At 42.2% G+C, this 27,964-nt stretch overlaps 1 protein-coding gene across 3 annotated transcripts in view; it reads right to left on the bottom strand.

Moving 5' to 3' along the window:
- The window catches only part of INTS6 (integrator complex subunit 6), a 91,374-nt gene that overhangs the window by 56,156 nt on the left and 7,254 nt on the right, over positions 1–27,964 (bottom strand). For 2 of the 3 annotated variants that reach the window (XM_040340329.1, XM_040340331.1), the window contains exon 3: positions 19,632–19,781. The exons of the other annotated variant lie outside the window; for it this stretch is intronic. In XM_040340329.1, coding sequence (XP_040196263.1) covers positions 19,632–19,781 — 150 coding nt within the window. The remainder of the gene's footprint in view (positions 1–19,631; positions 19,782–27,964) is intronic. 3 annotated transcript variants of the gene reach the window in all.

Below are 27,964 nucleotides of genomic sequence, written 5' to 3' on the forward strand. Positions count from 1 at the left end.
CACAAAGCCACTGTAGATCTGTATTGATAGCCATTTTACACTGGATTTACATATATTGATGAGAATCTATGTCATAAGAGAACATCAGAAGTTATAAAATACTTACCACTAGAGCAGTGTTTCTCAATTCCAGTCCTCAGGCCCTCCAACATGTCAGCTTTTCAGGATTTCCCTCAGTTGAAAAGGCTGTGGTGATTACTAAGGCAGTGAAACTGATCAAATCACCTGTGCAAAATAATGGAAATCCTGAAAACCTGACCTGTTGGGGGGGCCCGAGGACTGGAATTGAGAAACACTGCACTAGAGTAACCATTTGGGTGTCCAAATGTCTGGACATTTAGTCAATATTTTCTGAAGAACAGGATAACAGTGTCTAAAGCAAGATATTTCATGGATTCAGCTATTGCTCATCACTAAAACAGTGATCTTAAAGTGATTGTAAGCCTCAAACATGAAATAAGAACCAAACATACCCTTTTATAGTGTGTACTTGTCTCAATTAAGAGCAATTTCTGGCTGCCGATTTGTTCCTGTTATCAGCTGGAGTCACTTGACAAGTTTTTTTGACAAAGAAAAAAAGGTGACAGGAGGGGAAGCACCAGCACAGAGCCTGTGATTGACAGCCTCAGGTGTGTGTGTGCGCGTGTGTGATTTCTGTCAGAGGTCTCATTGAAATCTGCAGAGTGCAATATCAGCTCCCTGACCCATTTTTTCTAAGGGCTCAGAGCAGCTTTATAGATTTTTGAATTTGAATGGATGCAGTGAAGAGAATATTGCAGGTAAGCATGTACATTTGTAGTAGGATTGGTTTAATCTCCATCACCTAAGGCCAGTCACTTCATGGAGTATATGTAAGGGTTTACAACAACTTTAATCTTTGCTCCCCATCAGGATCATGTGTGCCATCTATTGCAATACAGCCCCTATACACTCCTGCTTGATTGACATGTGCCACTGGATTGTCTGTACATTAATAGAAAAATGGCACAAAGCATGAAAAGATTCCCAGCCTCACATTAAGCCCAGGTTCACGCTGGGCTGCGGGATTGAAGCTGTGCGATTTCAGCTGAACTCGCACAATTTCACTCCCGATTTCAGAATGTAAATCACGCGCCGAAAATCGCAAAAAGTACAGAAGCTACTTTTTGAAATCAGTGCAGCACCACAAATGCAGCGTTGCACCGATTAGGACTGTGCCTTTGCCGCGATTTGACATGTCAAATTGCACCAGTGTGAACCAGGGCTCAGGTTGCATCCCCCCTAAAAGGCAACTACATACTGCCAGATCACCTACAAATTCTAATGTGTAAATATGCTTCCCTGACACCACAAGAGACTAGGTGATGGGCAGGCACATTCAATGTCTGGATGGTCAACAATCAGGAATTGTTCAGCTGGGGCACAAGAGTCCAAAATATTGAGTTTTAGAAGTAGCCAAAAAGACTTGCCCTTACAAACAAGGCCCAAGTTAAGACAGCAAAGAACCATATTCTTTCATAAGTGGGAAGATCACCCAAGCCATCTGCACAGCTACTGTACTGTATGGCTGAAGAGAACCCAACTATGTAGAACAAATATGAAGGTAAACTGCAGAGACCCAGTAATTGTGATAGCTAAAAACATAGGGGGGTCAGAACATTAGGATGATCAGTGTTCTCACACTGTTGGTAAAGCAGAAAGCAAGAACAGATATTATGACTCACAGCATTTCAGAATATTGGTTAAAAGGGGGGGGGGGGGGCTGGGAAGAAAAAAAAGGGACTGTAGTTTCCTTGAGTTCGGACGAGTGTTTGGTGGGCAAAAATGAGCACAGACTCCCGTTAGGCGATGGGTTCATCTTATAGTCTCCTAAAAGGGAACTACGTATGCTACCAGTAATCGCCTCTGAAATATGCTACTTTTTTGGCTGTCATGTTGATTCTCATACTTAAAGATCAGGAGTTTAGTCTGACTGATTGAAGCAAAAGTATCAGTATGAAAAAAAAAAGGCAACCGACATTATCTGGATTGATAGACAGTCAAACCGGGACTTCAACATTTACAGATATAAAAAGGGAATGCTAGCGTGGCAGTACTACACGCAGTAGTAAGTGGAAAATATGTCCCATTACTGATAGACCGCACACGTGGGCCAGTCCAGTGACCATTAATCAAGATGGCAGACAACGTTTGTGCATGCATGGCTCCAACACAGGCTCACCCCCTACCAAAAATTTTTTGGGGGAAAAAATTGTGTTTGCAGGTAAAGTGATGGCAAGTGCTTTCTGGGACAAATGTGGAGTTATTCATGTAGATTTTCATCCCCATGGTGCCACTATCAACAGTGATAACGGCCATATTCTGAGTGATATGCATACACTGCTGCAGGAAAAACCCAGCCTGGTTTGATTGCCAAAGGCGTCCTGTTTCTCCAGGACAACCAACGAGCTTGTAATGCTCGCCACACTACGTTCACATTACAGCAACTCGACTGAGAAGAATTGTCACATCCCCTTACAGCCAGGACCTCGCTCCAAGTTATTTCCACTTGTTTGGACCCCTGAAAGAACCTCGGAGGTCAGAATTTCAGAGCTGATGACGAAATGAAGCAGGCTGTCCTAGGATGGTGCAGGTGTACTGACAAATCTTTCTATGCCAAAGATTTCCAGGCAATAAATGCTGAGATAAGTATGAATGTAGCTGGGGAGTAGGTCAAAAATAAAATGCACGCCTTGAAATGTGTTCTGTTTAACATAAACTCAAAAGTCCTGGTTTGACTTGAACGTACGTGTGAGATATATCATTCTTAATTATTTATATATATTTCAAGGTCAACTTTAGACAGAGAAGAACCTGCAGGTTGTTTACCTTTAAGCCAAGGCTTTGGTCATAATACTCTTCAGGCAGCATACTGAAGGCTAGACAGTGGTGTAGTGGATAGCACTTTCGCCTAGCAGCAAAAGGGTCGCATCCCAACAACGACACTACCTGCCTAGAGTTTGCATGTTCTCCCTGTGCTTGCGTGGGTTTCCTCCGGGTAATCCGGTTTCCTTCCACACTCCTAAGACATGCTGGTAGGTTATTTGGCCCTAGTATGTTTACGAATGCGAGTTGGGGACCTTAGATTGTAAGCTCCTTGAAGGTAGGGACTGATGTCAATGTACAGCGCTGTGTAAACTGACAGCACTATACAAGTATCTGAAATAAAATAAATATCAACGTCACATGTCCTCTAAACTACATCAAGATATTTTCTTGGCGCACACTCCCAAAAGTCACAGTGTAGTTGATCAAGGTAGACGTTAAGGGCCTTAATAATGCATACTAATGCAAGGTCTGGTTTACAAGTGAAGCTGGTGGTGAACACAAAGCTTTCCAAAGGTTTCCTGGAGGGGATTTTTAAAGTCAGCAGAATGGTAGTCTTCCTACATGAATGAGAATCCAGGTCATGCAACACTTCTCATCAGCCCACAGGTTAAAATCTGACTCGGAGAAGACGGAAGAATCTCTTAGAAAGCTTTTACCATCTTACTGAAAAGGTCACCTGGGGAAAGCAACAGGATTAACATCTATGTAATAGAGACTGGGAAACAGAAGCACTCTCCTCCAGTTTTCCTTATTGTTGGGGGTAGATAAAAAAAATAAAAAATAAACCCCACATAAGTCAGCATCTTTAAAATTTAAAGGTTCATAATCCATATGATGAGTGCTAGATACATTAAGAGCTACAGCCACTCCGCAGTCAATACTTTCACAACAAGTGAAGCCCAGTGATCAAATCTGCACCCTTTCCATCCACCCCTAAAGCTTCCAATGGGACGTGGTGACTACATTTTTAACTGGATAAATCAAAAAGTCTGACGGCTGCACACTCATGCGATGCAATTTTGGCTTTATTCAATAGTACAGAAATAGTTTAAAAAACAACCAAACACGGATTGGCAGGGGGTACAGGGTTGACGCATTCCACACGGAATTCGTGCTTTTTCAAAACCACCATTTCTAAATGGAAGCAGAAAGTAAACAAGAAGTGACCAAAAGCAAGCCATAGGGAAACAAAAATTAAGCACGGCAACCAAAATGCTATAGGTTGAAGAAAGGAAGGGTGACCCTCTGGAAGCCGCAAATCTACGGTGTCCTGCTGCAATGAATGGAGTGGCAACCTCAGCCTGGACTCTGACCAGGCCACGCCCCCAGCAAAATGCCATAACCAGTGTTGCCCACACACTTTGGCCTTCAGGGTGCTGGCAGGTGATCTGGAAGGGAACACACGCACACTTCACAAGCTCTATTAACAAATCCATGAAGTGACAGTTTACAAATGGGAGTCAGTGAGAAGAATTACAGAAACGGATCAGCTACAGTGAATGGATGAATAAATATTTACAATACATGATTTCCTGGGGCCAAGCAGTTGAAGCAAAAAAAAAAAAAAAAGAAAAGGCCAACACCTACTACATTTTAAAGTGGTTCTAAACACTAAGGCCTCATTCACACTACGGGCCTTTTCGGGTCCGCCTGTCACTGACCTGAAAGGCCGCTCCATGCATTCCTATGGAGCGTCGGATGTCAGCGGAGATCTGCGGACTGATCTCCCGCTGAGCCGACGGGAGCAGGCGGACTCCGTAGCGACGGAGTCCGCCAAGTGTGAATGAGGCCTAAATGTTTTTACATTAATGCATTTCCTGCAAGTAAAAAAACAAACATTTTTACTTTGCAAGTAGTACAGCTTATGACACTAAAAAGCCAATTCTGATACAAAGCATTGCAAAGCAAAGATGCATTTTCCCCAATTTTGCACATTTTCTGAAGATGAAGTGACAAAACAAAAATGGGAATACTGTAGTTTAAATGTCAATTGTAACCAACATAGTTTGCTTTTTTTTTTTTTACTACTACCGTATATACTCGAGTATAAGTCGAGTTTTTCAGCACTTTTTTGTGCTGAAAATGCCCCCCTCAGCTTATACTCGAGTCACCTTTTTGCGCCTGGTCTCTCGGACTTTGGGGTCCCGGTACCAGCCGTAGGTCCCCTGGCACACATATAGCCCCACTCTTCCTCTATAAGTGTGCAAAGTTTGTTGTCCAGGGGACCTACGGCTGGGGAGCACCAATTTTTCAAAGTCGGGCACCCCTTCCATAGACTCCCATGTAAAACGGTAATTTGAGGACCCGGTACCGGCTGGCTGTAGGTCCCCTGGACCCAAAACTTGGCACACAGTTATCCTCTACAAGTGTGTAAAGTTTGCTGTCTGGGGGACATACGGCCGGGGAGCACAGATATTTCAAACCGGGCACACCTTCTATTTACTCCCATGTTAAACGTAAGTCTAGTCATGGGCACAGCGAGACATGCAGATGGACACCCTAGGCTTATATTCAGGTCAGCTTATACTCGAGTATATACGGTAATAGAAGAATGGGGAGTAAATCAAATCTCAATTTGTGTTGTGTCTTGAGAGAAAAGCGTCACATACAGCAAAAAATAAATGCCACTATAAGCATATCTTTATGCCGCTTTTTCTGCCAGGCACTTTTTTTTAGCCGCCTAGCATGCATGAACCCTAAATATAGTATTAATACAACAGTAACAATGTCTTACAGACACGGGGGGGGGGGGGGGGTTCATTTACCAATAAAGAAGAGTGCAAAATCTGTCTCAGCTGTGCATGATAGCCAACTAGCTTTCAACTCGAGATTGTCAAGACAGCAGATATACATGTAAAACTTATGTAGGGAGATTTGTTTCATCTCTGTATCATCGGAGGCCGTTCACTTCACTGGGTATATACCCACTTTGACAAAACACGAAAAACAAGACTGGAAGCCGATTGTTTTCTATGCACAGCTGCACCAAATTTTGCACTTTCCGGTTTTGGTAAAATATCAGGGTGTTTCATCAGAAGACCCGGTGATGCTATAAGCAAGTTTTCAGAACCCAAAAGTGTCCGATATGTCTGCTGCAATATCGCAGGCCTAACAAAAATCGCAGAACGCCACCATTACTAGTAAAAAAAAAAAAAATATGAATCTATCCCCTATTTTGTAGGCGCTATAACTTTTCCGCAAACCAATCAATATACGACAGATTTATATTTATATATATATATATATATATATATATATATATATATATATATATATATATATATATATATATATATATATATATATATATATATATATATATATATATATATATATATATATATATATATATATATATATATATATATATATATATATATATATATATATATATAGTGTGATAGATATATAGATATATCTATCACACAAACTATATATATATATATATATATATATATATATATATATATATATATACACACACACGTGTGTGTAATGCAACACACATGAAGGCGTATTACACACCACAAAACAGACCAGACAGATGAGAATAGGCCTTTAGATTACACAGGATGTGACGACAGGTTTCCTTTAGGAGTCAGGTTAAGAGGGTTTTTTCCTGTTTAATATTTGATAGGTCTATGACACATGCAGTAAACATTATCGGTGCTGGGAAAAGAAAGAAAATTCCACATGCTCACATCGCAGACAGTCCAAGCTCAGGGTAATAATGGGAGAAACAAAGACAAGATATTCTAACTTGTTTGCAATAATTGTCTGAACCTGCCCAAGCTTGTCACCCAGTCCATGTGAAAGCAGCTAGAACAGGCGACAATCATCTTTTGGCACCCATGTGTATATCTAGCTCTCCTCCAGTCACTATGCCTACATAGTAGAAGCAATTCATGAAACCTGAATCAATAAAGAATTTCTATACACAGAAGCCACGTTTTATTTTTAGGAGAACTAAAGAAATTTGGTTTCCTCTTTAAACAATACTTTATCCCAGGGCTCGACAAATCCCGGTCGCCAGGGCGACTAGAAATAGCATCCTGGCGACTTGGCTTGGAAGGTGGCACCATCTGGTGGTGAGCCGTTGGTATTACAAGTTATTACCACCAGATGTGAGCTAGCGCCATCTGGTGGTGGCCGTTGGTATTACAAGTTAAGCATTACAAGTTGTGAAGTACTGGAAATGTACTCTCTGTTTTTTTTTTTTTTTTTTTGTGATATTGGGGGTGGGTCTATAGGGGGCAGGATCAACTGCTGGGGTAGTTTTTCCTTCTTGGTATGGGTAACATATAATAGCATGGTACATAAGTAGTTACAGTGGAACAATTCATAGTAGAGTGTTGCCCCTAGATCCTGGGGGGAGGGGAGTAGGGGTGATTGTGAGGGTGTATATGTCTTGGGGTATATTCATTTTTTTTTATGTTTGGGGGGGTATGGAGGGGGGGGGGAATGCACAATATTTTTCACAGATAATGTTTTCACGGACAATAGGGGTCCCAGAATATTGTAAGTAATATGTGTGTGTATATATCGGCAGGGTTGAGCTGATATTATGTTAGCACTGAGGTTATACTTGTGTTATGAGTTATGTGTATGAATGGTAGGGGAGTTGGTATATATAAATATCAATGTTGGTATAGGGGTACCTGTTTTTTTTTTTTTTTTTTTTTGGGTAAAGGACTGGTAATAGGGGGGAGGGGGGGTAGGTTGTAAGGGGTAGTACACAGGTTTTTTGGATCACTAGAGCACTAGGCTATAAAGGAAGGGTAACACTTGATGAAGGGGGGGAATTATTAATATAAAGAGGGGAGGAATTTAGTTAAGATAAAGGGGGGGAGGGGGGGGGGGAGGGAGAGGGGGGAATAAGGGGAGTAAAAGGGAGGCATATTAAGGTGTTTTTATTTTTATTTTTTTTAGCTTCCCCTGGGAGAGGAGGGGCTACTCTTAAAAGGTACTACTAGTAAGGGACACCCCCAAGGTGGCAGGAAGGATAGCAGGGTTAGGGGTTCCTTTTTTATTTATTTTTTTATTTTTATTTTTTGGGGTTCCGTAAGAGTCTAAGTTTAACGGTCATATCTTTCAAACAGCATTGTTGGGAATAAGCAGTGGGAGTGAAGGGGGCTCAAGGGAAGGGATCAAAAGGTGATGTTAAGGTAATAAGAAGCGGGTAAAAAGTGGGTGCAAGGGGTGGATAGGAAGGCTCAGATCGCTGCTGTGTTTATTTATTCCCCCCTATTTCAACGTCTCTCCTCCAAGTGGAGGGAAGTCGGAGACGTTTAAGATTTTTTTTTTTTTTTCTCTCTTTTTCTTGTTTGTGCCTTTTTTTTTTTTTTTTTTGAGGTTTCTTATAGTAGGCAAGTAGTAGGCAGAGTTGCCAGGGCATAGTGCCTACAACTGCCTTGAGAGTATAACACGCAGGGTACTGGAGGATCTAACCAGACCCTAAGGAACTTGTAATATTTATTTATTTATTTAGTTTTTTTTTTTTTTTCTTCTTTTTCTTTTTAATTTTTTTTTATCTCCCTGGGGTCCGGTCTTATCCCTTATCCCTCCACAGGGCCGTCTGGGGAGAAATTAGGGTAGGAAAGATGACGAAGTGTATCTTTACTTCGTACAATGTGAAAGGGCTAAATAGTCCGGAAAAACGTACTAGATTATTGGCGGAGTTAGGTAGATTAAAATCTCAAATTATTTTTCTACAAGAGACACATTTTAGAAATGACAAAATTCCTAGACTAGGGAACCGTAGGTTCCCAATCGTGTATCATAGCGCATCCCAAACATCAAAAGCTAACGGTGTAGCAATTATGATGTCTAACCAGGTGCCATGGAAAGAATCTAAGATAACTCAAGATGAGTCAGGGCGCCTTCTTATTATAAATGGAGTCTTGTATGAACAAAAGGTCACTCTGGTCAATATGTACTTACCTAATGAGGATCAAATAACTGCTCTAGAAACATATATGGATTTGGTTCACCAAAACAAAGAGGGAATTGTCATACTGGGTGGGGATCTGAATATTGCATTGGATCCCACCTTAGATGTCTCAAAGGGAGTGTCTCACTTGTCCTATTCCAAACTTCGGAGGGCGAAAAGATTATTGCAAGACTTACAGATGATAGATACCTGGAGAAAGTTAAACGCGTATGAGAGAGATTATACTTTTTTTTCTGCAAATCACAAAACGTATACTAGAATCGACTATATTTTTACATCTCAGAATGCAATAACATGCATAGTGGAAGCCTCAATAGGCCCATTCACATTGTCAGATCATGCTCCAATGAGTTGTACTATGGAATTGGGCGAGGCAAGTCCGAAGGAATGGAATTGGAGGATGAATGAGACACTCATAAGGGAACCCGAGTATGAACACAAAATTAAGCAGGAACTAGAGGTTTTTTTTTACTATCAATGAGTCAGAAGAAATATCACCATTATGTAGTTGGGAAGCTCACAAATGCTATATCAGAGGTATGTTGATAGCATTAGGGGCCCATAGGAAACGTGTTTTAGGTGCTAAAATGGAGACATTGTTGAAAGAGATTGGGGTATTAGAACTGGCACATAAGAAATCACAAACCCAGCAAGTAGAAGAAAAACTTATGAGGCTACGAGAGGAATTAAATGGGTTATTGATGGATAGAGCTAAAGCAAAACTAACACGATGTAGACGGGCGTATTATGAATACGGAAATAAACCTAGTAGAATGCTGGCAAACGCCTTAAGAGAAACTCGGACTAGGAACCATATTGAACAGATAAAAACACAGGGAGACATTTTGGTGAAATCTACTAAGGATATAGCAGAAGTATTCAGAGAGTATTATACCAAATTGTATAAAATAGAAGGGCAACAGGAAGTAGTAAGGATGTCTAACCGAGAACATCAGGCAAAAGAGTATGTAGAGGCATCAGGGCTGCCCGGGCTGTCGGAAGAGGAAGCAGGAGGGATTGATGGGCCAATTACTATGGAGGAATTTTTAGAAGCCATACAAGTAATGAAGCCAGGTAAAGCGCCTGGTCCCGACGGGTATACACTGCTTTATTATAAGACGTTCTCGGAGAAATTGGCATCAAAATTTTTGACGGCCTTTAATTCAATAAGGGAAGGGCAGGAGATGCGAGAAGAGACATTGATGGCTCATATTACACTACTCCCTAAGGAGGGCAAAGATCCAACTAATTGTGCCAGTTATCGGCCAATTTCACTATTGAACGTTGACCTTAAGATCCTGACAAAAATCTTGGCCAACAGATTATTAGGATATATTCCAGCAATCATACACCCAGATCAGGTGGGGTTTACTCCTGGTAGAGAGGGGAGGGAGAATACCCAAAGGGTAGTAGGAGCGATTCATACAGCGCATGTTCAAAAGAAGCCGTTAGTGATTATATCTGCCGATGCTGAAAAGGCATTTGATAGGGTAGACTGGACATTCCTGAGAGTGGTGTTGCAACATATAGGGTTGAGAGAGGGGATGCTAAATTGGATTAAGAGTTTATATACATGCCCTAGGGCAAGAGTCAAAGTAAATGATATGATGTCTAAACCTTTTTCAATTAGTAATGGGACACGGCAGGGATGTCCACTCTCCCCTATCATATTTGTTCTTACGGTAGAACCATTGTTGAGGACAATTCGGGCTAATACAGATGTTAGGGGTTTGGTAACAAAAGGAAGAGAACATAAAGTAGCGGCCTATGCGGACGACTTGCTATTTTTTATAACTTCGCCAGGAATATCTCTACCAGTATTGCTACAAGAATTACGCAAATACGGAGAGCTATCTAATTTTAAAGTAAATTATAGCAAGTCCGAGGCAATGGGTGTGGAACTGAGCGAGAAACTGAAACAGCAATTAGTGGGGAATTTTGGATTTAGGTGGACGGATTCATACATAAGTTATTTAGGGACCAAAATACCAAACAAGCTGAGCCAAGTTTTCGAACTCAATTTTGCACCCTTAATCCGGCAAATAAAATTGGACTTTGTAAGGTGGGATAAAGAGGTATTCACGTGGTTTGGAAGAATAAATATCATTAAAATGAATGTGATGCCCAGATTGTTATACCTATTCCAGACTCTACCCATTAAGTTACCGGCCGGATTTTTGAGAGATATCAGTTCTAGGTTTGTGAGATTTATCTGGGCAGGGAAAACCCAGAGAGTACGCAGAACGGTGCTGACTCTACCTAAAGAAAGAGGAGGGGTGGGACTTCCGGACCCGGAAAGCTACTATGTAGCAGCACATTTAATGAGAGTGGTAGAATGGTGTATAGCGGATAAGGAAAAACCATGGATACAGATGGAGCAAAATATAACTGATATACCCTTGGAGGGAATAGTGTGGATAGAGGAGGGGGTGATACCAAAGGAGGTGAAGGGACATCCCACGATAGGAGCTACAATCCAGGTCAGTAAAAAAGTATTCAAGAAAACAAAGATGTCGGTACACCCAAGTCCTATGACCCCAATTTTGGGGACACCAAGTTTTGAGCCAGGATTGGTAGACCAACGGTTCAAAGAGGTAAGGCAGAGGGGAATTAGTAGGATGGTTCATTTTTCAAGGAATAATTATGTAATGACTCGGGAGGAGATCGAAAATGAGTTCTCGGAAAACTTGGACAGTTTCAGGTTAATACAACTCAAAGCATATATACGGGTAGCCACGCAACATATGGCAGAATTACGAATGTTATCTGACTTTGAAAAGATATGTTTAAAGGGAGAGCCTATGAGGCACTTACTTTCTGCTATGTACGCGATGGTGGTAGATCTAGGAGCTCCACAAGAATTGGCTTTTTTAAAAGCATGGGAGAGGGACCTAGGAATGACTTTCTCGGAGCTACAGAAAAAGAAAATACTGCTATTTACCCATAAAGCCTCGATGGCAACTAAATATCAGGAGGGAGGGTACAAGATCTTAACCAGGTGGTATAGAACTCCGGCAGTATTGAATAAGATGTTTCCTCAAGTGTCTAATCAATGCTGGCGGTGTCAAAATGCAGAAGGTACCATTTTACATATTTTTTGGGAGTGTTCTGGAGTGCGAGATTTTTGGAAGATGGTGGCTGAAACAGTAAAAAAAATCACAGATGTGGCTCTTGTAGAAAAACCGTCAGTGTTCCTTTTGCATGACACCCCGTTATCCAATGAAAAATACAAAAATTCTTTGGTGAGACATTTACTTACGGCAGCAAAAGCATGCATCCCGAGTCTTTGGAAAAGTACAGTAGCTCCAACAAAAATGCAATGGATAGGGAGAATAACGGAGATTCAACAAATGGAAAACCTGACTATGATATTAAAAGAACAGGAAGGGAAATATCAGGAAGTATGGTCACCATATGAGGAATATAAGACCTCAGGGGGAGGGGGAGGGTGTTTTTTTTTTTTTTTTTTGCTTGTTGTTTTTTTTTTCCCTTTTCTTTTCTTTTCTCTCTGCTTTTGTTTTTATTTATATTTAAACAGCATAGGATAAGAAGGGTGTGGCTGAGAATGGGGGGGGCTCAGTCGGACAGAAGGTAAAATGTTTTTGTGCTAATAATATAGAGTGATAGTTGAGCTGTTCAGAATTAAGGGATAACCAGTGGTAAAGAGGATAGGTGTAAAGAATGTAATAATCAGAGAAGTGGATGTAAACTGTAATTTGAAATATTGACATGTGACTGTGTATTAGTGCTTAATGTTGTTAGGATTGCTGTTAACAAAATAAAGAATTAAAAAAAAAAAAAAAAAAAGCATTACAAGTTAAAGCAGGAGTTCACCCATTTGTTAAAAAAAAAAATTTCTCCCCTTAGATTCCTGCTCGTTCGGTCTAGGGGAATCGGCTATTTGTATTAAAATATGAGCAGTACTTACCCGTTTTCGAGCTGCATCTTCTTCCGTCGCTTCCGGGTATGGGTCTTCGGGAGCGGGCGTTCCTTCTTGATTGACATTCTTACGAGAGGCTTCCGACGGTCGCATCCATCGCGTCACTCGTAGCCGAAAGAAGCCGAACGTCGGTGCGGCTCTATACTGCGCCTGCGCACCGACGTTCGGCTTCTTTCGGAAAATCGTGACGCGATGGATGCGACCGTCGGAAGCCTCTCGGAAGACTGTCAATCAAGAAGGAACGCCCATTCCCGAAGCCCATACCCGGAAGCGACGGAGAGGATGCATCTCGTAAACGGGTAAGTACTGCACATATTTTAAAACAACTAGCCGATTCCCCTAGAAAAAACGAGCATCCATCTAAGGGGAAAAAGTGCCCTCTAAGGGTGAACCCCCGCTTTAAACAGCAATTCTAATGTTATTTTTCACTATTTTCACTGCCATCTCCTTCCCTCTAATTAGAACCCCCAAAAATTATATATATTTTTTATCCTAACACCCTAGAGAATAAAATGGCGATCATTGCAATACTTTCTTTTACGCCGTATTTGCGCAGCGGTCTTACAAGCGCACTTTTTTGGGAAAAAATTACACTTTTTTTAATAAAAAAATAAAAAACAGTAAAGTTATCCCCATTTTTTTTTAATATTATGAAAGATAATGTTACGCCGAGTAAATTCATACCCAACATGTCACGCTTCAAAATTGCGTCCACTCGTGGAATGCCGACAAACTTTTACCCTTTAAAATCTTCATAGGCGACGTTTAAAAAAAATCTACAGGTTGCATGTTTTGAGTTACAGAGGAGGTCTAGGGCTAGAATTATTGCTCTCGCTCTACCAATCGCGGCGATACCTCACATGTGTGGTTTGAACACCGTTTACATATGCGGGGGCTGCTCACGTATGTGTTCGCTTCTGCGCGCAAGCTTGTCGGGACGGGGTGCGTTTTCTGGCTCCTAACTTTTTCAGCTGGCTCCTGGATTCCAAGCAAATTTGTCAAACCCTGCTTTATCCTATGAAAACCTAAACCAAACTATTTGTCTGACAGATACAGTGGGCCACTTGAAACATTTAGGGTGATCCGGCCTCATTTCCTAGGCTTAGAACTACTGAGTGAAGTCAATAAACCTTCTCTGCTTGGGCCTCACCTACATGCAAGAAAATTGCCAAAAGTTAGCCATCTACTTTCAAAAGGATGGATTCTCACAGGTTATACAAAGTACAAACACTTACAGGACCAGCAAAAGTCAGTGGTCTGCCTTTGCAGCATTGGGGTGAAATCTTTATAAAAGCATAAAAGGCAGACGGCAGAATAAAAATAAAAAAAACTCAAGAGGTCCATTTAGTAAAATACTTTCTATTAGTTTTGAACTCGTCTTCTGCTAGTTTAAGATTATTTTCCAGAGTTCTTGATCTTGGCTTCATATTAAAACCACCGTCTTCCTTAATCTTGCCTTACACCCTTAGGGCTGTTTACACTTACTTCAAAATGTGGCATTGGACACGCTTTTTTAAAGGGCTCTGAATGTCAATCAAAGCCCCCCGTCACTAAATAAAATAGTTCCCACGTTGTGTTTGCTTCAAAAATTATACCCCATGTCGCTTTCATGGTGCTTCAAAGCATCTCCAAAGCCTCCATAGAAGTCCATGGCAAAGCTCACTAACAGCACCTGTAGTTTTTAAGAGTTAGATTCACTTTGTTTTGGAGGTATTGCAGGTATGAGATATCCCAGGATGGGAAACAAACAAGCGAACCAACAGGACGTCATCAGCAGTCACTTCTGATTCATGTGTATATAATCTGGGAGTGTCTGGGGAAGACGTCACATCTAGTGTGCAGCGTGAAGCAGCAGGAAGGCGATTGGGGTCCAGACTGGAGCGAAGTAACTAGCAGATGGCACACGTGGCGTGCAACATGGGAACACTATAGCGGAAGGTGAGCAGGGACCGGAGAGAGAGGATTGAGTGGCAGAGCTGGGGTACCAGAGCAGGAGAAACAAGCAATGTCACATGTGGTGCGCAGCAATATAGCGGGGGGTGAGTGGGGACCAGAAAGAGTGGGGCATCAGCAGAGCTGGAGGAGGGTGAGCTGCTGAACAAGGGTGCCAACGAGCTGGGGATCTGCCGATTTGGGTACTACTGAGCTGAAATTCTACCGGGCCCCATTAAAATAAATCTGAAATCACACACAGCATTTGCCAAGCTTCATTAAAGCGGAGCTCCACCCTAAAGTGGAACTCTGATCGGCACCCGCCCCCCCCTTCTGGTGTCACAGGTATTTGCACCCACTTCCGGCCACACGCTACAGGCAAAAGACAGGTTTTTCTGACTTCCCGTCTGTCGCCAGTTGTGTGCTGGGAACACTCGGCTCCCAGCACACAGCGTGTGAGCCAATCGGCGGGCGCAGCGCGACTCGCGCATGCGCCGTAGGGAAACCGGGTAGTGAAGCCGGAGCGCTTCACTTCCTGGTTCCCTCACTGAGGATGGCGGGGGGAGCAGCAGAGAGACGAGCGATCGCTCGTCCTCTGCTGCGGTCGGCGCTGGACTCCAGGACAGGTAAGTGTCCTAATAATAAAAGTCAGCAGCTGCAGTATTTGTAGCTGCTGGCTTTTAATATTTTTTTTATACTGGCACATCCGCTTTAAAGCACCACTGAAGAATCATCGAAGCACCAAAAACACATCAAAAAAGCATGTTGAAGCGGTAGGTGCTTTACTGTGTGTCGAAGCAAGTGTAAATAAGCTCTAAGAGCTCGATTACACTTGCGGGGCAGTAAAATCTGCAGTTAAGCTCTGTTTTTAATGCTCCTAAACTGCTTCTCCTTTAGTTGGGAAGGCAGTGGCCAGGGAGAGTACACCGACGGCAGCAGGGATTATATCCCATTATGGTCGGTGGGCACTATCGCCTACCAAACGTGACCCATTCAAGTGCTGTAGTCCAGAATGTAGGAGTTAAAGCAGGCAGTTGGGAGATACGCCTCTTCACCACCTGTCAAATGCTCTCTGAGGAGCTATCCGAACACAAATCACTCTTCAGAGAGCAAAGCAATTGTAAACCATGCCTTTCTGTATATAAAAGTTTCAGTCATGTTTCCCCATTCCCTTCTTTCCTCAGGACTGCACATATTCTGTACAAGTTCTCCGAAGTCTGTTCTATGTTTTAACTCCCAGGCCTTTCAAAACGTGCATGTGAATTTATTCACCATTACAAACACAGCAAATAGCCAAAATATGGTCTGAGGGAGAGATTGTCCCTACGCACAGCCAACCTATTGAGCAATCCTACAGAAGCACATGGCATGGTTCAGATTGTAGTAGGGTTCCTTAGTGCAATCGGATGTTTTAAACTGAGCACACTGCATGTTATTCTTGGTGGGAACAAAAATGTAAAAAATTCAAGCTTTGTATTGCAATGAGAAGTTGCACCCCGATGTCATTGTGTTATTACAAAGTATACATAATGGTAATCTAAATATTAGGGTTAATATGCCTTTAAAAACTTAGCATGGTGCTAAACAAATATACAGCACACTGGACCTATTAAAATCTGTGGACGTGTGAAACATGATTGACTACTTTAATGCACACCATATAAAGCTAGAGATTCAAACACCTCAAGTAAAGAAATCCTAAAGCGTTAAACGTGTCCTTGTATATGAGAAAGGGCTATTATGACAGAAGAGTACGGCAGAGGAGTTCCAGTTAATCAGATTATAGATGAGTCACCGTCTAACAGGAAGTAATGAATCAGCCATCTTAGTTAAGGGCAAACAAACATTAACCCTTAGCTGAGATTACGAATTTGTAATTGGTCACACACTGTTCCACACCATCCCAAAAGGTTTTATTAAACCTCTTACATTTGTCTGTGCTCTAGGCATGCTGATGTGTTTAGATTGAGGATGCGTGTCAGTTAAAAAATGTTATGTAAAACCTGGCTAAACAGGAAGGAAGGTTGCCCACACTGTGTATAAGGATTGCACAGAAAATGAGCATCAAAGTAAAACTAATGACAATCTAAAATCCATGGTTTCCAAACATTCCCAGTTGAGCAAAAAAAAAAAGGATTTGATATTTACTGTAGTATGTTGTCATGTGCCTATCCGAACAGCATCTGTTCTTGCTCAATAGTGGACCACCTCATTCGTGCAGCTGCCACATCACGGACATATCTAGGCCTACCCTCAGCATTCATACTGTCACGCAGCAAGAACAACAGAGTTGCACGTGATTTTGTGTGTTGCACATAGGGCAGCTCTATGCCCTTTCGACGCATGAAAAGCAGCACATGCTCCTTTTTGGGCGACTAGCATAGCGTGTTTTTCAAACTCATGTTTTGATGCGATCGCAGAAAAATCATTATATTTGAAGGGCCAATAAATAACTCAAAAGCGTGTCCTGCCATGATTTGCAATTGCAGAGATTCTGCCCGCAAACCCGAATTGTGAGATGTGAATGGGGCCTCCAGAGTAACAGGACAACTCTGTTTGCAATCAGAGGCCTATCTAAAAATATAGAAGCATGCTAGTTGCCATGTGCTTACTTTAGGTCTGTAAAATGTTTGTTATATCTGTTAGTAGGTGAAAAAAAAAAAAAAAACAGTTGATTATTTCATAAATTCAGAGCTGGTCTGTGCATACTTCCTCTATTATCTCAAGGAGTCAAATTGTGAAATGGGGAGGGAATCAGGGATGACACCACCCAGTCAATGAAAATGCTGGGTTGTCAGCTCACAAGAGGAAGTTAGAAATTAGGAGCTGATGGTATTTTTGCTGGTAGATCAGCAGATATTTTTCTGTACTTTCAAGGTCTTTAAAGGGGCAAGACACAGGGAAATATGCATGCACTGCCAATGACTTTATATTTTACCTGACATACCCTTTAAAATGAATCTCTAAGCACAACTTTTTTTTTTTTAAGTTTACGAAAGAGTGGGAAAAGGAGCAGATTGTCAAATTTTAAAGAATAAGTTCACCGTTTGTAACATGTTACACCCATATTCAGGCCCCCTGTACTGCCCCCCCCCCCCCTTTTGACAGCTAGCAGGGGGATCTTTTTCCCCCACTGGCTGTCAATCTGAAAAAAAATGCAGATAAACAGTATTTTGTGAATTGGAAAACGTCAAGGTCCGGCAGCCTTTGCAGCTGTTGGCTTTCAAGTCGCAATGAACTACCAGTGCTGTTGCGCACCATGGTAGTTCATTGAGCTTCCTGTCACAGTGCAACTGTCTGCATTGGTATTAGCAGACAGATACACATACAGTCACAGGACCATGGCATTACATCCACAATCTGCTGATCACAAGTGCAATGCTTTACAGGCTCCTAACAAAAAACAATAAGACCAATCGCAATATTCCCAATGCACACTTTTCTGAAGATGGCTGTACTGGTGGGTGCTGCCGTGATCACTGGCTAGAAACTGTAGACACTCAATGCTAAAAAAAAAAAAAAAAAAAATCACCAGCACACCAAGGACTTTTTAAAAACGGGTCCAAAGCTTTATTTCGTGGTCTTATGGTACATACAAAGGGCAACGTTGCGTAGCCACGCAGAGCCCCTTTGTCAGACCAATAAAATAAAAACAGAGGGTATAAAAAGTCTTTAAATACTCAAGCCCTCTCACTAATTGATAGTGTTGTTGTCATAACAGTCACTTAACATAAAAAAGTATAACCCTATAGCGGAGAATAAAAATCCTCATATAAGGTAAAGGCGGCTACTTAGACAAATATGTACTTGCCCGACAAAGGGCTCCTGTGTGGCTCTGAAACCCTGCCTTTGTGTGTACCACATCACCACAAATTAAAGCTTTGGACCCGTTTGAGGAATCGTTGGTGTGCTGGTGACAGTTCTTCACATTGAGGGTTCCAGAACAGTCACCACTGGAGGACAGCACAGTAGGAGGTAGGTGTACTATATACTTTTATATCACATTCAAGCAAGAGCACATGTTTACCAACAGTAGTTTATCTTTGATTTAAAAAGTGTAGATTCTAGAACCATCGTCCTAAACCTGAATTCATAGCCAGGAAAATGGAAGCAGGCGTCACTGGCCCCATGTCTGTCCAAGGTTAGACACTCACCAGCTTGTGAAGCCAAGGTGAGGATGATAGCCCTAGAGCTTGCACCTTTAAAAAACAACAAGTCCGCAATGGCAGCATCCATGTTTCTTTTCTTAGATTCCTTTCAAATAAAGGAATCCAAGGACATACAAAAGATGTCCTATTCCTTTTAAATAAAATAAGGATAGATTAAAGCTAGACTAAATGCCTAAAAGTTGACCCAAATAATTGCTGACACAGCCTGGGAGTCCCAGAAAATAGGACTCAATGTATAAATGGTGGTGTACATGCTCTAAAGCCAGTGCTTTAGCCCCCTTACCCCATATCCCTCAATACAGTTTGCATTCTTGACCAACGGAGAAGTACAGATTTCAGGTAGGGGTGAGGTTGCAGAAGAACACAGCCTCTTGAACTAATAAATGCATATTGTGCCGCTTAAAATTGAAGGCTCTCAGGGTACCAAGGAAGAGGAAAGGCAGATGAATGGACCTCTTGGTGCCCACCTTTTACTCTTTAGGGCAACTTGTATAAACTTCACTGAACATCATTACTTTAATACAGGAATCTCGTGGTTCATAAAACAGGCACCTCATGGGGGATTAGATCAGGTGAATGAAGGATCATTCAGGTATACCGTGCAAACCAGATAACCTTTCCACACCTGCCTATGAGCCAGTAATAGGGAGTGACCAGTTCTCTCTATTCACCTCACCAGAAATGAACAGAAGATCAGTCACGCTTGCCTTCTAGCAACACTTCAATTGGGGGGGGAAAAAAAATAAAAATTGAAGGAGCCGGGGAAGCCGTTTCCTTTAACATTTGAACCTACCTGTCCATAGTTGTCTATGCCAGTTACTAATCTATTTAAATTTAACAAATCAAATGCTGTCCTTAGGGCTTGACCAAGTGTAGTGAGTCCCACAGCTTGAAGATTTTTCAGCTCGTTCATAAAGGTAGCATGATTCTCTTTCCAACCAACCTGTAAAAATAAAGATAGAAATATGGATTCTTCAAATTCCTGAGAGTATTTGCATGTCTAAACAAAGAATACTTTAACCTATAAATAAATCAATAGTTCATTGCGATGGTAAGCGGATGTAAGGGTCTAGTATTACTTGTATTAATCCAATAGTAGCGGATCAAAGAGTGCTGTTTGAAGAGGTAGACTGCTAAATGGGGTTCTCTCATTTTCATCGAGTGACCAACTTCTCCAGACATTGACCGCTGCAGTCATGATTAGGGGGCCCAACAAGTAACATCGACAATAAATATGCTCTAAAACAATTAAGGCTGGCCAAACATACAATTTTCCTTTCGATTTACCAACACCGTATACAGTAAAACCTTGGATTGCGAGTAACGCCGTTTACAAGCTTTTCGCAATACAAGCTTTTTTTTTTTTTTTAATCCCAACTCGTATCACAAGACTAGCAGGATTCATGCCTCTGGAGGTGTGCAGTACCGCATTTAGCCAGAAGTAGGGGGCAGCAGAGTCGCTCAGTTCCCGAGTGTTTCCCACTGGCCACATGCGGTACTGCATACACTAGCAGTGACACTGGAACAAAATTATCTGAGTTTCCATTGATTTGCTTTGATATACGAGTGCTTTGGATTAAACGCATGCTTCTGGAACAAATTATGCATGTAATCCAAGGTACTACTATATGAGGTCAAACCTAAACACTTGCAATTTGTATCCAACCAGGCAGGCCCTTGCACCACATAGTTGAAGGTAAATCTAAAAGAAACTGAACAAGAAAATTGTATAATATATGGACAGCCTGACTCTTCAAATTGTCACTACCGCCATAAAGGCGGCCCATCAAGCCACAGAACATGCTGGAAAGAAAAGCCAAAAGCCAGCAATGTTGGCCATATACAGGTAACTATACTGATTAAATCTGCCTGAGCCCATCATGACAGGACTTTGTCAGCTCAAGCAGCATATTAAGTGTAGCTCAAGCATTTCTTTCTGCTCATTTATGAGTCATAAATTTTCCAATATGTTGCACAATCGCTGCAGGCAAATAAAATACTTCAAGCGCTTGCAGGGTGTTCTCGTTTGCAAGGGCATACCTAGATGACCCGATTGTTGCAAGCTATCCTCAAATCCATTGCATAACTTATAAAAATAAAGCATTTTATAAATAAACCATCACAAAAACTATTGTGATGCTTACCTTTACATGAACTTTATTGCCATCCCAGTCTTGGTCCAGTGGGTTTAATATCAGGTTGAGGTCAGGACTCTGTAAGCCAGTCAAGTTCCTCCATGTCTTTATAGACCTTGCTTTGTGCACTGTTCGAAATTTGGTGGAGGAGATTATGGTGTGGGGTTGTTTTTCAGGGGTTGGGCTTGGCCCCTTAGTTCCAGTGACGGGAACTCTTAAGGCATCAGCATACCAAGATATTTTGGACAATTTCATGCTCTCAGCTTTGTGGGAGCAGTTTGGGGATTGACCCTTCCTGTTCAAACATGACTGCGCACCAGTGCACAAAGCAAGGCCCATAAAGACATGGATGAGCGAGTTTGGGGTGGAGAAACTTGACTGGCCTGCACGGAGTCCTGCCCTCAACCCGATAGAACACCTTTGGGATGAATTAGAGCGGAGACTGAGCCAGGCCTTCTCATCCACATTAGTGCCTGACCTCACAAATGCACTTCTGGAAGAATGGTCAAACATTCCCAAAGGCACACTCCTAAACCTTGCGGACAGCTTTCCCTGAAGAGTTGAAGCCGTTATAGCTGCAAAGGGAGGGCCAACTCAATATTGAACCCTATGGACTAAGACTGGGAGGCCATTGAAGTTCATGTGCGTGTAAAGGCAGGAGTCTCAATACTTTTGAAAATATAGTGTACCTTAACCACCCTGCAATCAGCCATTGTACTAAAAAATGTCTGTGTTTACTGTTGTGTATGCCCAGTATGTGCACGTTTTTTTATGGTCCCACTGTCATTAGACAGCAAAAATCTAAAGCCACAAAGCCAGAGTGGCTTTCGGCCTTGTGATCACTGATGGCCAATCACAGCGATTAAACAGTACATTTGAAAGCCGGGCCTTTCTTTCACAACAGAGGAAGGTGAAGGAGGAAGATCAGTGCCACATGCAGTTCAGTGTACATTCAGAATAAGACTGAACAAGCAGATGGGTTTGTGTTATTACAGAAGTTTCATATAGCATTTCTCTTCTGTAATAAAGTAAATGCCTGCTTGAATAGTTTTGTTTTTCATTTTACAGTTTAGTTCCTCTTCAAGTGCTCAGGAAGTTATGAAGACACTGAAAATCTGACAAGGTCAGTTAGGTATTTCTCTATACTTGCAGAAAATGTACTTTGCCTTAAAGTGGTTTTAAAGGTTCAAGGTTTTCTACCTTTGTGCATTTAATGCATAAAAGGTAAAAAACCTTCTGTGTGCCGTGACCACCCCCAAATACCTGAGCTCCCTCTTGATCCAGAGATGTGCACAGGAGTTCAGATTCTCCCAGGCCTCTCATTCCTCATTGGCTGAGACAGCTGTGGGAGCCATTGGCTCCTGCAAATTACCACCAGTGAGCCAATGAGGAGAGAGTGGGGGGTGGGGCCAAGGCACGGCTCTGAGTATCTTAAGGACACAGAGCGGGGCTCAGCCGCAAACATACAACAGTGACTCGCTATTGGGGGGGAACTGGCTGAAGGGGAGGAGCCAGAAGCACTGGCAGGGACCTGAAAAGAGGAGGCTTTGGGCTGCTCTGTTAAAAACCACTGCACAGAGCAGGCAAGTATGACATGTTTGCCATTTTATTTTTTTAAATGAACCTTAAGACACTTGAAAGTTGTTGTAAAGTATATACGGGTATATTTAAAATAACAAACATGTTATACTTACCTGCTCTGTGGAATAGAATTCCACAGAGCAATCCGGATCCTCCTCTTCTGGATTTCCCCCGCCTGCGCTCCTCATGTCAGGCATGGATGTGCTGGCAAAGACTGTACATGAACTTAGTGGGGCTGTACAGTAACTCCAGTCATTTTGCACCAGCTACAAGCATCTAGGAAAGGGATATGCAATTAGCGGACCTCCAGCTGTTGCCAAACTACAAGTCCCATGAGGCATAGCGAGACTCTGACAGCATCAAGTATGACACCCAGAGGCAGAGGCATGATGGGACTTGTAGTTTGGCAACAGCTGGAGGTTCGCCAATTGCTTATCCCTGATCTAGGAGGTCTGTCGACCATGTATATTCTTCCCATGGTGGGGAAAGTGTGTGTGCTGGTGCCAGGTATGATGGGATATACAGCCCCAATGCATTTATTCTGGTAACTAGTAATGGTGGTATGAGTGGACACAGGAGGCCAGAACATGTGGCTGATTAATGACAAAAATGTAAGTGTTTTTTAACATTGTGTAGGAAACAACGGTTGACTGTACGGTGCTAAAAATCAATACTTATGTATTGCCATGAAAAAAAGAAAAAAAAAGAAAAGGGGATTACCACTTAAAACTAACATTTTTAAAAGTGATGGTCTTTGATAACCAAAGACCCAAGATACCTGCCATCTCCTTTATAAGCCATAAACCCTAATCTGTGCACCTGGCTGAATTAGACAGACCACAGACAGCTCTGATTTTGGCCGATTCCTGCTAAACCAGTTAAAATTTGAGCCATGGGTGGCCCCACCTAGCTCAGTGGTCTGCAAACTGCGGCCCGGGGGCCATGTGTGGCCCTTGGGGCACCATTCCTTCCACTGACACCAAGAAGGGGTCATTATTTTCTCCCACTGACACCAGGGTATTTTTCTACTCTCACACGTCACAGTCTGGCACCCCTAAAGCCCGAAAGACAGTACACTGGCCCTTTGTTTAGAAAGTTTGACCTAGCTCAACAAAAATTGCTTTAAATATTGATAGAGCTGGGTGGAAAATGAGACGCAGTTACAGATCTTCATACAGCCACGGGTACTGCGGCTGTCTGAATACAATAGCTGGCAGTGGAGATTCTTCCACTGACACTGTCTTGTGTGGATGGGGAAATTAACGGATTTTCTACAGCTCAGCCCACAAGCTGAATGAGAAATATTGAGCAGTGTCTGACTAGCTTTAGTTTTACTTTGCCATGTCTGCCAAATCCACCATCACAAAGAAGTTTGACGTTTTAAAAAGAATTTTCAATTTTAAAACCTGGAGCTTTATTTAAAACACCTGGTGATTTAGCCATGAAGAAACATGTGTCAAGCCCTTCCTGTTATAAGGTGACAATGCTCTTCCCCTGTCTCCCTATTATGCTTTTCTGCATTACCACTCGGTTACATTTGCTTTCCATGTAGACTACATCTTGCTGTTTCAACACACATTCCATGGGTAGGGTCCTCTGTTGTCGTCATCAAGAATCCCGCCCTGAGAAATGCCATGTAGCCATCGCTGGAGTGCATGTGAAGACAGCAGGTGTCAGCAAAGAGTCTGCAGGAGATCAGCAGCACTGTCATACAACAAAGGTTGTAAAAAGGTGAAATAAAATATATTACAAAAAAATAATAATGGAAGTTGTTAAACGGTTCAAAGTGCATTAGCATGCTAAATACCATACTTAGGGTATAAATCTACTCTAAATGTTCCACCGTTTTAACACTCCTCCGACTAAGCCGTGGAATAAGAGGACTCCTTAACCACTTAAGGACCGCCTCCTGCACATATATACGTTGGCAGAATGGCATGGCTGGGCACAAGCATGTACCTGTACGTCCTCTAAGTGCCCAGCTGTGGGTCACGGCACACGCCTCGGTCCGAAGCTCCGTGACCGCAGCCGCGGGATCCGCTGACCCGATCGCCGCCGGAGTCCCGCGATCGGTCCCCGGAGCTGAAGAACGGGGAGAGCTGTGTGAAAACTGTGGCAGTGTCATTGATCGTCTGTCCCCTGATTTAGGGAAAGGCGATCAATGAAGTCACACGTCCAGCCCCGCCCCTACAGGAAGAAACACATGAGGTCACACTTAACCCCTTCAGCGTCCCCTAGTGGTTAACTCCCAAACTGCAATTGTCATTTTCACAGTAAACAATGCATTTTTATATGAAAATGGTCCCAAAAATGTGTCAAAATTGTCCGATGTGTCCACCATAATGTCGCAGTCACGAAAAAAAACAAAAAAACACGCTGATCGCCGCCATTAGTCGTAAAAAAAAAAAAAATAATAAAAAATGCAATAAAACTATCCCCTATTTTGTAAATGCTATAAATTTTGCGCAAACCAATCGATAAACGCTTATAGCGATTTTTTTTTTATACCAAAAATAGGTAGAATACGTATTGGCCTAAACTGAGGAAAAAAACGCTATAATACTATACTATAAAGTATTTCTATATATTTTTGGGGGATATTTATTATAGCAAAAAGTAAAAAATATTGAATTTTTTTCAAAATTGTCGCTTTATTTTTGTTTATAGCGCAAAATATAAAAACCGCAGAGGTGATCAAATACCACCAAAAGAAATCTCTATTTGTGGGAAAAAAAGTACGCCAATTTTGTTTGGGAGCCATGTCGCACGACCGCGCAATTGTCAGTTAAACCAACGCAGTGCCAAATCGCAAAAACTGGCCGGGTCCTTTACCTGCATTTTGGTCCGGGTCCTAAGTGATTAAGACTGACACTTGCCTCTTCTCTCAGTCTCCAAGCATGGGAGTGTGCAAAGCAAAACAACCCCCTTACGAGCCCTTTCACACTGGTGCATGTTTGCTGCGTTTTCGCGGTAAAAATAGCGCCATTAAAACGCTCATAAAACGCTTCAAAAACACCCCCACCATTGAAATGAAAACACGGTAAAAACACAGTGTTTTACCGCTATTTTAACGCTCCGCTATAGGCGTTTCCAGTGTGAAAGAGCTCTAAAGGAATGTAAACTACAGGGCTATGATATTTGAAACCATTATGCATATTTAGAAGACAGTACACAATGTGTGTGTGAGGTCAGGTAGTCCACAAAGGTACAACAAATGTCAGGCTGAGGTGACCTCTAGTGACTTTCTAACAGAAGAGTCAGGATCAGACAACAGAATTAGAGAGAATCTAGGGGGTTAATGTATACCTGGCCATGGGCAGGCCTGCCCACTTTTGAACTTTTTAGATCAAGAATTCATATTCTTCCCAATCTTAGTTATGACCGGCACTCAAAGTGAAAGTCCAGGCACAATATTTAAGTTTTAATATTGGATGAAAATTAGAACACCTTCTTGTTTAAAGCTGCTAACTAGGCTCTTTTGCAGAGATTTCCTATTAGTAAAGCCAAACATAGACGGTTCGAATCTCAGCCAGTTCGGCAGGGACCGGCTGAGGTTCGAACCACGTATGGGCAGGCTGAATGTAGCCAAGTTGAGCAATCGATAAACCGCCAGCAAGTCTGATTTTACATGCAATTATAGCCCCTAGCAGTAATCAGCGTTCTCCCACCGAGAGAACACAATGGGAGGGATTCCATGTTGATGGGGGAATCAAGAGATTTTCTTTCCTGCAACCATTGCTCAGTCTATGGCCGGCTTAAGGGTCCAGTCACTCTACGCATTGTGCGATACATTAACCTGCGTCAAGACTAAAAATTGCTGTTAACTTTTCATTGGCATCTGTTGCAGATCTCCACTCACTTTCTGTCTGTTGAAAACAAACAATAGGGGAAATCTCTCTATAGGAGGCTTGAATAGCAGTAAAAATCTGACAGAGGTTCCAATCATTCCCTACTGGATCCAAAACTAAGAAAAAGTTTTGGCTGGACATCTATTTCCTACTGGGGATAAGCATTAGACGACAGTCTCCATATCAGGCGATGTCACATCTAAAGGCCTAGAAAATGCACAGCTACCAATTTTTGCAGAAATGTAGGTGGTTGGGGAGCATAAAACAAGTCAGAAATGCTGTTCCAATTGCCATCACCCCCAAACCCCTGAGAAGACAAGTGTTCACACATATTCATGTGCTAGTCATCAGACCACCTTACATGTATATGTGTGCGTTGCTCGTCGGATCACGTTGCATGTATACGTTGCTCATCAGATAACATTGCATGTGTGCATTGCTCGTCAGACTACCTTGCATGTATATGTGTGCATTGCTCATCAGATCACGTTGCATGTATATGTGTGTGCGTTGCTCATCAGATCACGTTGAATGTGTGCGTTGCTCATCAGACCACGTTGCATGTGTGTCCACCCTATCAGCAGTGTGAACACCATTACCATACTTTTTCTACTGCACTCATACAAGTGATCACATACCCACAGTATGGTCAATCCTAGGTAGCAGGGCATTGTATATATCATTCTACAAGTCAGTGTAAATGTCAACTACCATGTATGTACAAGCCCAAATTGTATTTCTCTAGCTTGAGATGAAGGGAGAAGAGTTAGAATACCTGTCAGGTCTTTTTTCTATCTGGGATTTTGTTGGGGTTTTCCTCTTACTTCTCATCCTGGTGACACTTCTTTTCACCAGAAGGGAAGTAAAAGAAACCCTCCAATGGCAACAAAGCAATAAAAATAAAATAAAAAAAATGTATGTTCGAGATGAACTTTAGCCTTCTCACACAGGAAATGATGGATAATTTTGCTTTTATCCCCCTTTTACCTTGTCTGCTGGGTGGTGCGCACATGCGCAAGGAATCCAGCATTGTCCTATCGTGATCCGTCACCAAAACAGGAAGCAAGATGAAATCTAAGGGCTTGCTTATATTTGCGGTAACCCTTTGAAGATCCATGGTGGATTGTTCACTGTTGTGGGTTGGTTGTAGTGCTGCCCCATTCCACTAAATGGGTTGTGCTTGGCTGGCAGCACTGAACAGAAGAGGGGAGATGTTCTTTACCATGCTGCAATGCTTTGCAACACTGTATGCATACACTATGACTGCATTAGTGAGTGTGGTTAACGGGCAGTAAGAACATGGCACAACCGTTTGCTTCTAGCACCGCCCAACCACAAGTATAAACTATGCCATAGGATCCTTTCACAGAGATGGCAAAGGGGAAGTAAAAAGTCAGTAGATCCATGTTTTACTGGCCAGTGTGCACAGCTGTTTGTTCTATGGTAGCTGGTCTTAAGAAGCTGGTCTATCAAACAAGCATGCTGGAAAACCAGCATTTGATCAGCACTGGCAGTGTGTTCTGCCAGGGGTGCAGTGCCCCGTTGGAACACAAGGCACAGCA

The sequence above is a fragment of the Rana temporaria genome, chromosome 2 (assembly GCF_905171775.1).
Source record: "Rana temporaria chromosome 2, aRanTem1.1, whole genome shotgun sequence".
In the NCBI taxonomy this organism is placed as follows: Eukaryota; Metazoa; Chordata; class Amphibia; order Anura; family Ranidae; genus Rana; species Rana temporaria.